General features: G+C 41.6%; 1 protein-coding gene across 4 annotated transcripts; it reads right to left on the bottom strand.

Annotated features, from left to right (window-relative positions):
* Positions 1–1,091: 1,091 nt before the first annotated feature.
* serbp1b (SERPINE1 mRNA binding protein 1b) lies at positions 1,092–14,012 on the bottom strand. 4 transcript variants are annotated; one of them, XM_074650647.1, is made up of 10 exons: positions 13,553–14,005; positions 9,707–9,887; positions 8,971–9,114; positions 8,549–8,620; positions 7,434–7,509; positions 6,932–7,117; positions 5,617–5,682; positions 5,140–5,347; positions 5,042–5,103; positions 1,092–3,414 (listed from the first exon to the last, which is right to left on the bottom strand). In XM_074650647.1, exons 1-10 carry the CDS (start codon positions 13,839–13,841, stop codon positions 3,355–3,357), a joined length of 1,344 nt encoding a protein of 447 aa, XP_074506748.1. In that variant the 5' UTR covers positions 13,842–14,005; the 3' UTR covers positions 1,092–3,354. The 4 variants fall into 4 exon arrangements, with proteins under 4 accessions (XP_074506748.1, XP_074506745.1, XP_074506744.1 ...); XM_074650644.1 differs by having other exon boundaries at positions 5,042–5,344; positions 13,553–14,012; XM_074650643.1 differs by having other exon boundaries at positions 5,042–5,347; positions 13,553–14,006.
* Positions 14,013–14,569: the final 557 nt, after the last annotated feature.

Raw genomic sequence — 14,569 nt, forward strand, 5'->3', positions numbered from 1 at the left:
CTTCAGCTCCTCTCCAGGGGCTCCTTGTGGGTTTATAAACATGGAAATGAATAACTGTTTTTTGTTTACATTTTCATTTATCATTGTTGTAGGTCGACGGTAAGACGGAGTATTAGGGCCACATTGAGGAATAAAAATAAATCAGAGATTTCAACATTAAAGTCATAATATTACGAGAATAAAGTCAAAAGTTCATGAGAAAAAAGTTGTGATATGAGAATAAAGTCAAAGGTTCATGAGAAAAAAAGTTGTGATATGAGAATAAAGTCACAAGTTTATGAGAAAAAAGTCAATATTATAAAGTAGTAATTTTACGAGTTATTTTTCCTGTTTTCTCGTAAAATTATGACTTTATTCTCGTAATAGTACGACTTTTTTCTCGTAAAGTTATGACTTTATTCTTGTAATATTACAATTTCTTTTCTCGTAAAGTTATGACTATTCTCTTAATATTACGACTTTTTTCCTGTAAAGTTATGACTTTATTCTCGTAATATTCCGACTTTTTTTCTCGTAATATTTTGACTTTACTCTGGAAATCTCAGATGTTTTTCCCCTCAAAGTGGCCCTAATACTCCGTCGCACATTTGCACTTTGGCCCTCACTGCATTAGACTTATATACTATATACTTAGACTATAAACTGTGTTACCTTCATCACAATGCTCAAATGTTTTGCGGCTCCAGACAGTTTTTTTTTTATTATTTTGCCTAAAATAGCTCTTTTGATAGTGAAGGTTGCCGACCCCTGATTCAGGAGTATTTCGCTAACAAGTTAACGTTAATTTCATAAACTACGGCTGACATCTCGAAATACACATAACGTGTATTTTAAATTGTACTTTACATAAAAAAACAATTAATGGAGCACTACTTCTGAGTTATTTTACTATGTTTGCTGTTCGAAAAGTTCTTAACTCAGCAGTCCGGACAAATTATTTGTTGCACATTATCAGGTTAAGCTAGGTAGCTACTAAAAAAGCTAAAGACTGACCAAACATAGTGAAACATAAGAACATAAAACTGTACACAAAATTGTGTTATTTTTTTTTACAGATAATACACATTATACACGAATGACTTGACAGTTGGTTTAAGACTCAAAATTGCAACTTTATTATGTACAGCTAGCTAAAACTAGTGATTCTAAAAGCCGTGTAGTAACATAAATACCACCTTCATGAAGTTTATTATGTTGTAAGAGAGGGGTTGACTCAACTTTAGAGTAATTTAGGAGGCTATAATTTGTGGTGCTGTTGAGTTCAAGTCATATCCAACCAATTTAAATATAGACCATTTCACAGTTGTGAATGTAAACATTCCTAATGTGTCCCACTTTACTTCCTGTTGCAAGCTAACAGGAAGTAAACATGGACCCAAGCTGTTGCCTAGCAACTCCTTTAATGAGGGTAGCCTAAATATTATAAACATCTTCTCAGTACAATTTGAACTGCATTAATCTTAGTTACTAGTACAACTAAGTGTAAATCAAACCCTTCTGGACTGTTTACGTCCCTCTCGAGTTTATAATTCACTGACATGACACCACCACAGCTTCATTACGCTTCAAGCAATGATGAGTCCACAGCACGTTTGTTTACACTTCGAACAAAATCGCAAGTACTGATTTTAAACAACCCAACAGCCATTGGCAGAATACATGTAACACCTCTAAAGCAATTTATTAGAACAGGGATGTTTGCAGAGAAAGTTTCACCGTCATGTGGCTCAAACAGTCCTACAGGAAAACCGCTCCAGCCGTCTGTATCAGTGCATCGCCAGCAAGTCTTTGCAGAACAACAGCATGTAAAGCTTTAAATTCACTCCATCATGTTTCATAACCCCCGCCCACCCTCTACCCTCCCCACCCCAAACCCCAATGTGAAATATACCCGCTTCAATAAAAGAAAAAAAAAACGCTCACTGGAAATGCTGACACAGGTGGCTAAAAGCACCGATCGCTTACGTTACATTCTGTAGCTCAAAGATTGTTGACAATGACAGCCGACATTTCTTTCAGACAAATTATGCATTGGTGCTGCTGCACTGATAAAATGGAAATAAAACAACAGCAAATATGGTTTACAGAAGAGGGATGGGGGGGTGGGGAAACAATCTTCAGAGGATTGGTGCCGATAAAACCAAGTGCTTTGAAATCTAAAAGACATTAGAGATACTCTTAAGAGCAAAGATATGTCCACGGTCTATGCCTCATTCTCACCGAGATTTCAACAATCACTTCTCAAAAGACAGTATGCACTACTTCAGGTGAGAACTTGCAGTCTACTGTTTTTTAGAGTGGCGAGTTCAGAGCAATTAGAGGAATACTTAAATTCTAAGTAACTAGCTGTCAAATCCACACATTCAGTCTCAACGCTCGCACACACACACACACACACACACACATACGCACACGCACACATTTCCTTAACAAAAAAATACAATATTTGCTTAGTGGTCCTGAAGTAACAAGAAACACAGTCTGTATGACCTACGAGGACCAGCCTAAAGATATACACATTGGGCCCTGGGACACCCTGAAAACACAGGTAGCACATCTGGATCAGGGGATACAAAGCATCACTAACCACTGGTCCACCAAAAAAAAAGGCAAGCTATCCCAAAAAAAAAAAAAAAAAAAAAAAGGAATAGAGGCATTTACTTTCACTGCACAACAAGCAGAAAAATACCAAGCTTTAGTAGGAAGTCACTTTGCCTGGTTACCCATCCGGAATTTGTGCCTCGCAAAAGGATGGGTAGTCAGGATCAGAGTAATTACACTTTAAATACATGTTAAGCCATACTTCAGATATCTAGTACAAGTATCCTATGTAGTGTAGTGCTACCACATCAGTGTGTGTTACTGGGAGGAAAGTTCCAGTAGAAAGTATTTTCTAAGATGACCTCATAATACTGAGCTGAAGTCATGAGGGGGAAAGAAAGCACAAAAGCTTCAGGGGGAGAGATACACACACTTCAACCTAATCGCAGAAATGCATTAATTCAAGCAGCACAAACAAAAAAAATATCAATGAAGTATGCATAATCTCTGAAAAAAAAGTATGAAAACATCCCTGCTTTCATGTTTCCTAAATACAAAACTTCAGTGTAACAAGAGGTCCTTTTCTCGCCGTTTTTTTTTTTTGTCTTTTGTTCTCCTTTTAAAACAGGTAAAATTTTTAGTCCTCTGGTGGTGTGAGTGGGAATGGGATGACAGTCTTTTTTTGTCATTTAAAATCTTTTTTTTTTTTCTCTGTTTTCTTATATACTTGAAGATGTGGTAAGCATGCAAGCCTCGTAGAGGAGGGGCCCCGGAAGGGCTGATGGGGGTGGGCTGGTGGTGGAAAAGGAGCCTTTAGGCCAGGGCTGGGAAGGCCTCAGGATCGTCCACGTTGGGGACTGACACTCCACTAGCCTGGGGGAACAAAACACACACAAACCAGGACAAGGTTAAGAGGGCTAGAATCAATAACTTTATATTGACAACGCATCACATTACTACTTGTATATGAAAGGTGACACTCGGTGACAAACCCACAGATAATAATCAGTCAACCTACAGTCCCTCTAAGCTCTACTAGAGCTGGGTATTGTTTAAAATAAACGCTTGCGGTGATTGGCTGCGAGCAAATCAGCCATCTTTTTCTGGAGCTTGGCACAAAAAGGATCGATTGCAAGTATCCTTTGACTGTAGAAGTTCTGATACTACTTGGTACTGGTTTATTCCTGTCAATAACTTAAAGGTCCCATATTATAAAAAGTGAGATTTCCATGTCTTTTGTATTATAAAGCAGGTTTAAGTGCTTTATAAATACTGTTAAACTATCAAAACGCTCAATACACGGAGAAATACACACAGCCCGTATTCAGAAATTGTGCGTTTGAAACAAGCTGTCAGGATTTCTCTCCCTTTGTGATGTCACAAATATACAATATTTAGACCATTACACGGTTTTAAACATAAACATTCTAAATGTGTCCCAGTTTATTTTCCGTTGAAGTGTATGTTAATGACATCAGCTGACAGGAAGTAAACATGGACCCAAACTGTTGCATAGCAACGCAATTCCGTTGAAATGCACTAAAACGGAGCGTTTCAGACAGAGGGTGAATACAGGTATATTCAGGCAGTATGAGGAAAATAAAGTTTTTTTTTTACCTTACAGCATGTAAACATGTTCTAGTAGAAACATAAAATACAAGTATGAACCTGAAAATGAGCACGATATGGGACCTTTAAAAGGTTTAGAGTACCGTTACCCAGCCCTAAGCTCTGCGAAGTGCTTTCGCATCTTTCAGCTCACTTTATACGCTCTCGTTGCGTCAATTTCAGTGAAAATCTCTGAAAACCCATAATCTGGCACAAGTTAGCAACTAGTTAGTGAACGTTCTTTATACTAATGCTTATATGGTACCTAGATTTATTTCTTATAATACTTAGATTATTTATATTCTCATTAACTGATTACTTACTTTCCGGAATATAAACATGCTTTCCTACTAAGTCCTTTTTTAATGTAGTGTCAAAACAGAAAAGGTGCCTAAATAAAACAATAGAACAAATTCTTATTTAAATCAGTAAATATAGTATAGCTGAGATTATAACTTGATTAATGTAATTACAGAAATTTGATGGTTCCAGCTTCCCAAATGTGAATTTCATCTAATAAACCACATACTTAAATCGATTAATTCAGAAAATAACTGTCATATTAATTGATAATGAATATAATTGTTAGTTGCAGCCCTAGATTAAAAAATATTAAAAAGGAGTATGAATTTGATGCCAGCTTTTGGTAACTGCCAGTTAAATACTATAAATTAAACTCAGCACTATTACTACACCAATCCACCTGACCACTGACATGAGGTCAGTCATCGTGGGCATGCGGTCACTGGTCTGTTATTTCAGGGCCTTAGTGGTTCCACAGCACGTTTTCCAAGTCAGTGGTTTTACAGCCTGTTCACAGTCAGTGAGCTAAATCCTTTGTGAGGGACACTAAACCTTTGTCGTTGCCAGCGACAACAGCTTTTATTGTTACCTTTTCGGACCGTCCTCCTCCTCCTCCTCCTCCACCTCCACCTCCTCCTCCTCCTCCTCCTCCTGCTCCTGCTCCTCCTCCTCCTCCTCCTCCTCCACCTCCTCCTCCTCCTCCTCCCCCACGTGCCGTCCTGCTGCCTCCCCCGCCGCCTCCGCCGCGGCCTCCCCTGCCGCCGCGAGCTCCCCCGCGCCCGCGGCCGGGGCGGCCCAGGTCTCCAAAGTTGATCTCCAGCTGAGATGTGATGTCGTTGGCTGGTTTGCGGAAGTGGTGGTCGCTGGAGTCGTCAGGGGCGCCTGCCTGCTGCTGCTAAAAACAGACGATGAAAGCACGTTAGACATTAACTCTGCTGAGAGGTTTGTTTTTAAACCAGTAATGAAGTGAGTGAACACGTGTGTTCATTTAGTGTTGCTTAGCTGCAGAGCACCAACACCGTCTTTAGATTCTCAAAAATAAAAACGATAAACCATTTTCAAAATTTGAAGGTATATTAAACTAAGCGGTTTTATACGGACTGTTAACACTGAATGTCTTCATGGACTGTGTGGATGAAAGAGCAGTGTGAGAGCTGCAGGCACCTTGGTGAACACAGGGTTCGGCTCTGCTTCCGTCTCTGCGGCGTCAATCAAAGCACCAACAGGCCTCTGAAAGACAAAGACAACAGAAGGGGTTTTCATTAATATCATATCAGATGAGCTGGTGAGACTCACGATGAGCATCTGGAACCAAGTTTGTGCATGCTACACAGAAGTCCATGTACTAAATACATCAATCAGCAGAGCAAGGTACCCAGGCTGTCAGCTTTGTAATAGTGTCAGACGGCAGTACTTAGGCAACAGTGTCCAGTTTTAGTTTCTCGTAAGGCCCCGACACACCAGGCTGACGGTCGGCCTTCAGCCAATTTTGGGCCATCGTTGAGCATCTTGTCGCCCTAGTTTGTGTGTGTCCCACTTGTGTGTGTCCCGCTACGTTGGCTCTAATCTGCCCGTGTTGGCTGCTTTTTGGCAGCTTCAGCATGTTGAATCTCATCCGATCATTCTAATACACGGATATTTTCACAACGACATGGCCATCAAGAATGAAGCTGAGCGGTGAGTGAGAGTGGTGTGAAAATGGTCAGCAAACGCTGCTTTAATTCATGTATGTATCATTACAACGGCTTGTATATCCGCCTTCCGGTTTCCCTTTTTTCAATAACGAATACAGACTACCGCCGCCTGCTGGTGTGGAGTTATTTAATCTCACGCCAAGCAGAACGCACGTGCTAGTTGGCCATTGGCTGTTGGCTTTGTGGTGTGTTCGAGCGCAACTTTTTGGCCAAGACACAGGCGACGTGAGACAACGCAACAGTCGGTCTTCGTTGCTTCTAGTTCTTTGATGTCGGTTTGGTGTGTCTGAGCTTTTTACACTCAAAAGCGTCTAACTGAGTTAGCAGCCTCAAAATACACAATTTAAAAAAGAATCAATCAATGACTCAATTGACAGAAAATTAATCTATAACTACTTTGATATTATTGAGTTTTAGACTTTAAAACAATTAATGGAGAAAATAATCAGCACACTAATCAATAATAAAATGGTTTGTTGCAGCCTTAAACCTTTTAAGTTTCTTATGTTTTCTAATTCTATATTTCCTGTTGTCTTTTTGCTCTGTGTTAGAATATTGAAAAACACAAATGAATTCATTTTTAACCTGTCAAATCATTATGCTTACAATTTATTATTTTGTACTGGTTAAAATGTTACACACCAAAAAACAAAGATCCCTTTCAGAACAAAAGGACGTCTGAGGTCACTGTGACGTGTGTGTGACGGAGCTGAAACAGGAGCCTGATCAGAGCTGCTGTTAACGGCTGCAGGGGTGAAAAGGTTCCAAAAAATCCTCACACTTACATCTTCACTCTTGGACTTGTGCAGCACGTATCCTTTCTTCCACTGGCTGTCGGCTCCTTCGTTGGGCTTACGGATGTTGAACTCCACCTTGGTGCGCTCCTTGTCCTGCATGGCCTTCCACTCGTCAAGGGTCATCTCTTTGGGGCCTTCGTTTTTAACTTCTTCCACCTCGTTCTCCCTGGAAAGCCAGCGCACAACAATGTAGGACCTTAAACCTCAAACTGCCAATCCTCTTAGCTCTATACATGCACTCTAATCCCGGAGCCAAAAGGTCAGAGACAATGTTTATCCCATTTGCGCGAAAGCTTTGTGATGAAAACGCACATGCAGGGATACTGTTTGTGACGCAGAACTTCCGGATGCCGAAGGAAAATGTCACAACGTGATGACGTATGCAACTCTGTCGCTTCAAAACGACTTATTGTTAAACAGAAGAGGTCCGTTAACTGAGCATCCCGACACCAACCTGAAACCTGAACATCTGACAGGAAATGGATACTCACTTGTTCTCAGAGCCGGCAGGTGCGTTTTCCTCTCCCTCTGGGGTCGTCTCTGGAGCAGCGGTCTGTTCAGCCTCACTGGGAACAAAGACACACGACCAGCCTGTCAATACTGATCTATCGCCTCCAGCTGAAACATTATCTCTTAGTGCTACCTTTCCAAGCCAGCTCACATATACACTCTATACAGTGTGCTGCATCCATTTGATTCAATGTTATTACACACTTACTAGAATAATAAAAAGCTTAAACTGATTGTAAACAACCTGTTTAAATCAATCTAAAGTAAAAACCATAATAGCTAGAGCAATAATTCTTTTTGCAGCAGAAAGCTAAGGCTTCCGTCTTTTGCGTCATTGATCTCTTGTAAGGATGACATTACATTACGTGCAGTACAAAACGTTGTGACAACATGCTGTGGCGCCAGAGTATTGCCTCGTAAGGTCCGCGGGAGATTGTCGTTAACATGATCCCGTTTAAATTGATCTAAAATAAAAACAATACTATAGCTAGAGCATTCATTCAGAAAGCTAAGGCGTCTGTCTTTCACGTCATCACATTTAAGTTTGTGATGACATCATTATGTTACATTACGTGCTAACGCAACAATCAAAATGCTTATGTGTATAGTTCAAATTACTTATGGAGCATTAAAAAATGTTGTTTCATGTTTCTACATTTAGAAATCTCCTGGACCAATATGTTATGTGTTTATTTAGTAACATTTATGAAAAAGATTTTTGTATTTTTTATTTTATTTTATTTCATTTTATTTTAATTTATTTTTAATTTATGACAATCTCAATACTTTTATCAATTATTATAGTTTACTGACTGACATAACCTTGTAGCTTAGGTTGTACAGATTTTAGGGATGTGAAGCATTTGAAGATACTCCAAGAAATGACATCACAATAAGCTAAAAAATACAAATGTGTAGACACCGGCGGAGCATTTCTATTGCAGAGTTCTGAGGGTTAAACACAAAAATAGAACCACCTCATATATAGACCACACGCGGTAAGCAAAGTCTGTACAGCTATCAGATGTGCATCATTATCCTGCAGACAGTAACGCTCAGATAAACAGGCCATGTGTCTGTTCTTGAGAAACTCACCTCGCTTCATCCTTCACGGTGCCCCAGTTGTGTGAGCCGCTGCCGCTGCGCTTCTCCTCGCTTTTCTGATTGCTGGAGCAAACAGAAACAACGCACACTGATGCATGCAGCCTAAAAGATTACTTACATGCCGGCAACAAATGAACAACAACCCCTTGACCTCAAATCTGTTGATAAAATTAGCTTAACTGAGATGCCGTTTGAGTCGGACTGTTATTCAATGTAAAGTTTAACTGCCAAAAACTTTTTTAGGTCGGTATAGTTTGAAATAAACACAAACATTAACAGAGCCAACTGGTCCTGACAACCTTTGGCAGTTAAAGAGCTTGATAAAGGTTCAAGAACGGGATGCTTTGGCAAAGTAGTCATTTCTATTTATACATCCACTGGTCAGCCAAGGTCTCAGTCGAGGACTGACTCACGATTTGTCATTGCCGCTGTGTCTGTCGAAGTCTCGTTTCCCACGGGAGTCGAAGCCCTCTCCTCCTCTGCCCATGCCCCGTCCTCTTCCACCACGCCCACCCCGTCCGCCACCACGCCCTCTCGGGGGCCTGTCTCCAGAAGGCCTGATGGGACACAAACACACACTCAATTTTAGGACTGTCCAGGGGGCTTCGAAGCTTCGGCCCAGCAGGCTGACATGTTCTTCTAACTGTCTGTCTCCATCTCCCCGTTTCAGTGCCATTGCTGCACTACTGTACACACATGCACCTCTACCTCTAATAATAATTAATGTTTAATATGAATAATTCATGATATTGTTGGATTATTCCTTATTTCATGGGCTACTTTGGGATTTATACATTATTATTACATACTTATATAATAAAATAAAACAAAAAAGAAGCATTTGAATACTGGTTTGCAGGTCGATTACCATGGCAACAGTCAAAGCTTCGAAGCATTCGGGTCAGCCCTACTAAATTTAAATAAACATGACTTTATCAGAGGAGTGATCAGCACTAATCTTTAAATCTAACACACATGGATCTGCTCTTAATGTCAGTGGCAGTAGAAGGCTTCAAAAAGTGAGCTCAGATTATATCAAAACACTTCATCTATGCACACACCCCCACACCGGTGCTGTGATCACCAGACAGCCTTGAGCTTATCAGCATGTTTTAAATATGCTCTTCGTCACTCATCGCAGCTACCCACTTGTCTACGGAGAAATCTCCACCTCCCTCAGGCTTGTCCTCGGCCGGCTTCTCGAAGCGGCGCTCGCGGGGAGGTCTCCGGTCCGGCCTCTTGTCTCCAGGTCGCCCTTCGCCCTGCCCACCCTGGTTCTGGGAACCGGGCTGGCCCTGCTGGTCTGGTCTTCGGCCAACTCGCCTGATACCTGACAATCACAGGAGCATATGAATATATCAGACCTCGCAGAAGGCAGTCATTTCTATTAATGTAATACCTCCTTAAAGTGGCAGTAGGCAGTATATTTTTGTCATCATTGGGGAAAACTTCCTTAATACCCTTTCAGCATATTGTAATTCAAGTGTTCTGAGAGAAAACTAGACTTCTGCACCTCCTCATGGCTCTGTTTTCAGGTTTTAAAAAATCTAGCCCGTGACGGGAGACTTTGACCAATCACAGGTCATTTCAGAGAGAGAGAGCGTTCCTATTGGCTGTACTCCAGCCGGTGGGCGGTGCTTGGTATTTCCTCAACAGATCTCAGCATGGCTGCCGCGTCTCAAACTTTCTCATTTTACATCTAAACAGTAGTAGGGATGCTCATTTTGAAAAATGTTCTTAACCGATAACCGACCCTCGTTAACCGATGATTAACCGTTAACCGACAAGATTTGTGCCTCGTACCAGCCGCAGGAGCACAACAGATATTCGTTGACGGGAGTCCCCAGTTCAAACGTCCGGGAGCGTTAACTTAGCAGCTACGATGCTGCGTGTAGTGTTGCGGATATTTCCCAGTAAAAGTCTCCACCGCACATTTAGTTTAGTTTAGCAGGTTGTCAGCTGTGTGTCTGCCCGGCATAACTTTAGCGAATGGCCAACAGTGTGTGTGTTTGTGCTACGTTAGCAGCTCTAGCATTGCCGGAGGCTTTGTGCTCGCCGCTGCACACGTAGTCTGCGTAACTTTAACGAGATTCCAACAGACCGTGTGTGTGTCTTGGCGGTGAGTGTGAGGTTGTTGGTGGTGTTCTAGCTGTGATCGTAGGTGTAGCAGTGTGTGAACAGTTTATTTGTCGGTGAATAAATGCTACAAAACTACAACTCCTCCGCTCCGCTCGAGCGAGCCAGAGACCGGAGCCGACTTCCTGTATCCTGCAACTCCGGCTCTGCCTCTTAAGGTGGGCTGTTAAGGTGGACAAGCTTTTCTATTTAAAGAGACAAGCCACTCCTCTGAGCCGCTCAGCTTTTGAGTTCATTATTAACATTTCTTTTAACCGTTTTTAACCGATAGCGTTAATCGGTTAAAATGCTTAATGTCGGTTAACGGTTAATTATGGACATCCCTAAACAGTACACTACAAGATGTTCCTGAAAACATTTGAGACGAGAAATAGGCATTACAGTAACAAACTATTGATTCATATTTAATCAGCGCTGCCTAGTTTGACCGTTTGATCGGAGTTTGCGGGTGATTGACAGCTGCTAAGAGACGGCAGGCTCCAGCTCGGCTCTGATTGGTTGTTGTCCTCCACACTGTCAAATCTCCATAAGCACCGGAGGACACAGAAGGCACATGATTTTTTTTATTTCTGTCTCATGCATTACTGTCAGGATATAGTGACCATTTTATAAAAATAAACTTTTTTTTAAAATCATATTTTCTCCATTTCTACCCACTGCTGCTTTAAAGCTGAAGAAGGCGAGATTGGAGCAAATATGATTAAAGAAAGTTATTTTTATAAAACGGTCACTATATCGTGACAGTAGTACATGAAACAGGTAACCTGAAAAAAAAAAAAAATCATGTGCCTCTGTGTCGTCCGGTGCTCATAACGGCATCTGCAAGATTTCACAGACCGGAGTCACAATTAAAATCATATCTGCTCCATTTCTACCCACTGCTTCTTTAAATGTAAAAAAAATAAAATAAAAACATTTATATACATACACAAGAACAAGAATTTAAATTGCTGATAAGATATCTAGATAACTTTTAATGCACTCATTTGGGATATTTCAATCAAAAGGATGTGACTTACAGAGTAATATAGATTCATATTATCCAGGTGCAATGTAAGAATTTTAACTTGTTAGAAGTTGATACTGCATATCATCATATCATATATGATTGCGTACACATCATTGTGTACTTTATGATCTGGTCTCCTGGTCTTCATTAAGCTTAAGGAGACAGCAGCATGGGTATATTTTTTATTTACAAAGCCATACTGGGCAAACTCCCTTCATATCTGTGTAATCTCCTCTCACTCACAAACAGCTATTATAACTTTCGCTCCACTAGATGGCTGATCTACCGGGTATCGAGGATTTGCTCGGCTTGGTAGAGCAGCTTTCTCCTATTTTGCGCCCTGGTCATGGAATAACCTTCAGAGCACACTACAGCTTCATGATTTTGCCTCCCTGGGAGAGTTCAATGCTCTGATAAAAAACTGTAACTGAAGAGTGCAATTGTTATTCCTAAACTGGATTTTGTATTATGTATCTGTTGTCTTTTGTCTGTTTTAACATGCTCCACTGTATAATTGTTGTAACTTTGTAATGGTGTGCCATCTTGGCCAGGTCTCCCTCGAAAAAGAGATTTTAATCTCGAGGGACCTCCTGGTTAAATAAAGGTTAAAGGTCCCATATCATGCTCATTTTCAGGTTCATACTTGTATTTTGTGTTTCTACTAGAACATGTTGTAATGATAAAAAAACACACGTTATTTTGCTCATACTGTCTGCTTCAATATACCTATATTTACCCTCTGTCTGAAATGCTCCGTTTTAGTGCATTTCAATGGAATTGCAACAGAATTGCGTTGCCTGGCAACAGTTTGGGTCCATGTTTACTTCCTGTCAGCTGATGTCATTAACATACACTGCAACCAGGAATAAACTGGTACACATTTAGAATGTTTACGTTTAAAACCGCGTAATGGTCTAAATATTGTATATTTGTGACATCACAAATGGACAGAAATCCTAACGGCTTGTTTCAAACGCACAATTTCTGAATACGGGGCCGTGTGTGTTTCTCCGTGGATTGAGCGTTTCGGTAGTTTCACAGTATTTATAAAGCACTTAAACCTGCTTTATAATATAAAAGACATGAAAATCTTACTTTTTTACAATATGGGACCTTTAAAATAAAAAATAAATATATCATATTTGCTCCATTTCTACCCACTGCTGCTTTAATGTCTGTCTGACAGTCAACACTTAACTGTTTTAAACCATTTGAGTGCAGCAGAACTGTTATGCAAAGCTGCTGCTGATCTCTCTCTCTCCCTCGCGCTCTCTCTCGCGCTCTCTCTCCTGTCAGCAGCTTAACAACAGCACTTCACTGTTTCACTGCACACTATTATTAACAACACAGTGAGGGCCTCTCTTCGTCTTCATTAGCTCCGTGCTGTTGTGTTTGTGCATTTTTTAGACGACTAGAAAGTATTCCCTCACACATCACCACCAATGCAAACAAAGAGTCCACCAGTGTGCGCAGGTGAATATCTATCTGTGCGCATTTTGCTTCAGCTATAACGGAGCTGCGTAGCCAGCCAAGTGCACGAAGCATCCTCCTCCTCTTCCTCCAGCAGACACACAGACAGTAACCCAACACTACAGCCTCTCTGCAGGATGCTGCTGCTGGAAACCATGGCTGCGACACACAGCTCTCTTTACACAGGTGGAGAGCTTCTTTATATATTACAGCCATGTCTTGTTGCTAAGCTACCTATCCTCCGTGTGTCAGTTGACCTCCCGCTGTGTTCAGCTACCAGGAGAAGATGCAACATGACATTTGGTACCCAAAAAAAAAAGATGGAAAATCAACATAAAACAGCGAAATAAAAAGCCAGAGAGCAAGGTTGAATATCTCACCTTCTTTCTTCAGAGGAACAGGAGCCTGGGACTCCTCCTTCTTGTTGTCCAGCAGCGGGTTCTTCCTGTCCTTCTGGGACTCCTTCTTCGGCTGCTTGGCTGCCTGCGCCGCCGCGGAGGAGGAGGACGACTTGTTGGATCCGCCAGAAGCAGCAGCAGCGGCGGCCGCCTCCTTCTTCTTGTTCTCGGCCGCTTTCAGGATCTCGAACGGGTCGGACTCGTCGTCCAATAACTGGTCGAACCGGTTGGTCACGACGCAGCCGAAGCCTTCTTGCAGGTGTCCGGGCATGATGGCGCCCCTTCGACCGGGATTCACCTCCGATTCTACGAGGCTTGCGATGCGAAAAACACAATTCGCTTGTGTGCTTGTGTGTGATGTGATGCTGCCCACAAGATGGCTGGGAGAGCTGCTCCTTCTCTTCCGGTGCGAGCACCATCCGGGTTACATCGAGCAGCAGAGGACACCGAGCACCAATCTGAGCAGCGCACGGTGGCTGCAATGTTGTTATTTACATTATGTAACGACGTGCTCTCTCTCATGTATGTGTCTGTATTCTCTGTCATGTCCTGCTGGAATAATCCGGCTTTTAATTTCTGAGAGGAAGTCAACATGTTAGTGAAGCTTTAATAGTCTCACATCAGGCTGCTAATATGTGGATACAGTGAACCAGGATCTGCTGCGTAAAAACCACATGATGCATGGATGCATGCAGCATGCATGGATGGATGGATGGATGAATGGATGGATGGATAGATGGCTGCATGGATGGATGGATAGATGGATGCATGGATGGATGATGGGTGGATGGATGGATAGATGGATGGATGGATGAATGGGTGGATGGATGGATGGATGGATATTTAGATTGATGGATGCATGATGCATGGATGGATGGATGCATGAATGGGTGGATGGATGGATGGATACATAGATGCATGGATAGATGGATGCATGGATAGATGGATGGATGATGGATAGATGGATGGATACATAAATACATGGATGAATGCATGGAT

This window comes from Sebastes fasciatus, chromosome 11, assembly GCF_043250625.1.
Source record: "Sebastes fasciatus isolate fSebFas1 chromosome 11, fSebFas1.pri, whole genome shotgun sequence".
Taxonomy (NCBI): Eukaryota; Metazoa; Chordata; class Actinopteri; order Perciformes; family Sebastidae; genus Sebastes; species Sebastes fasciatus.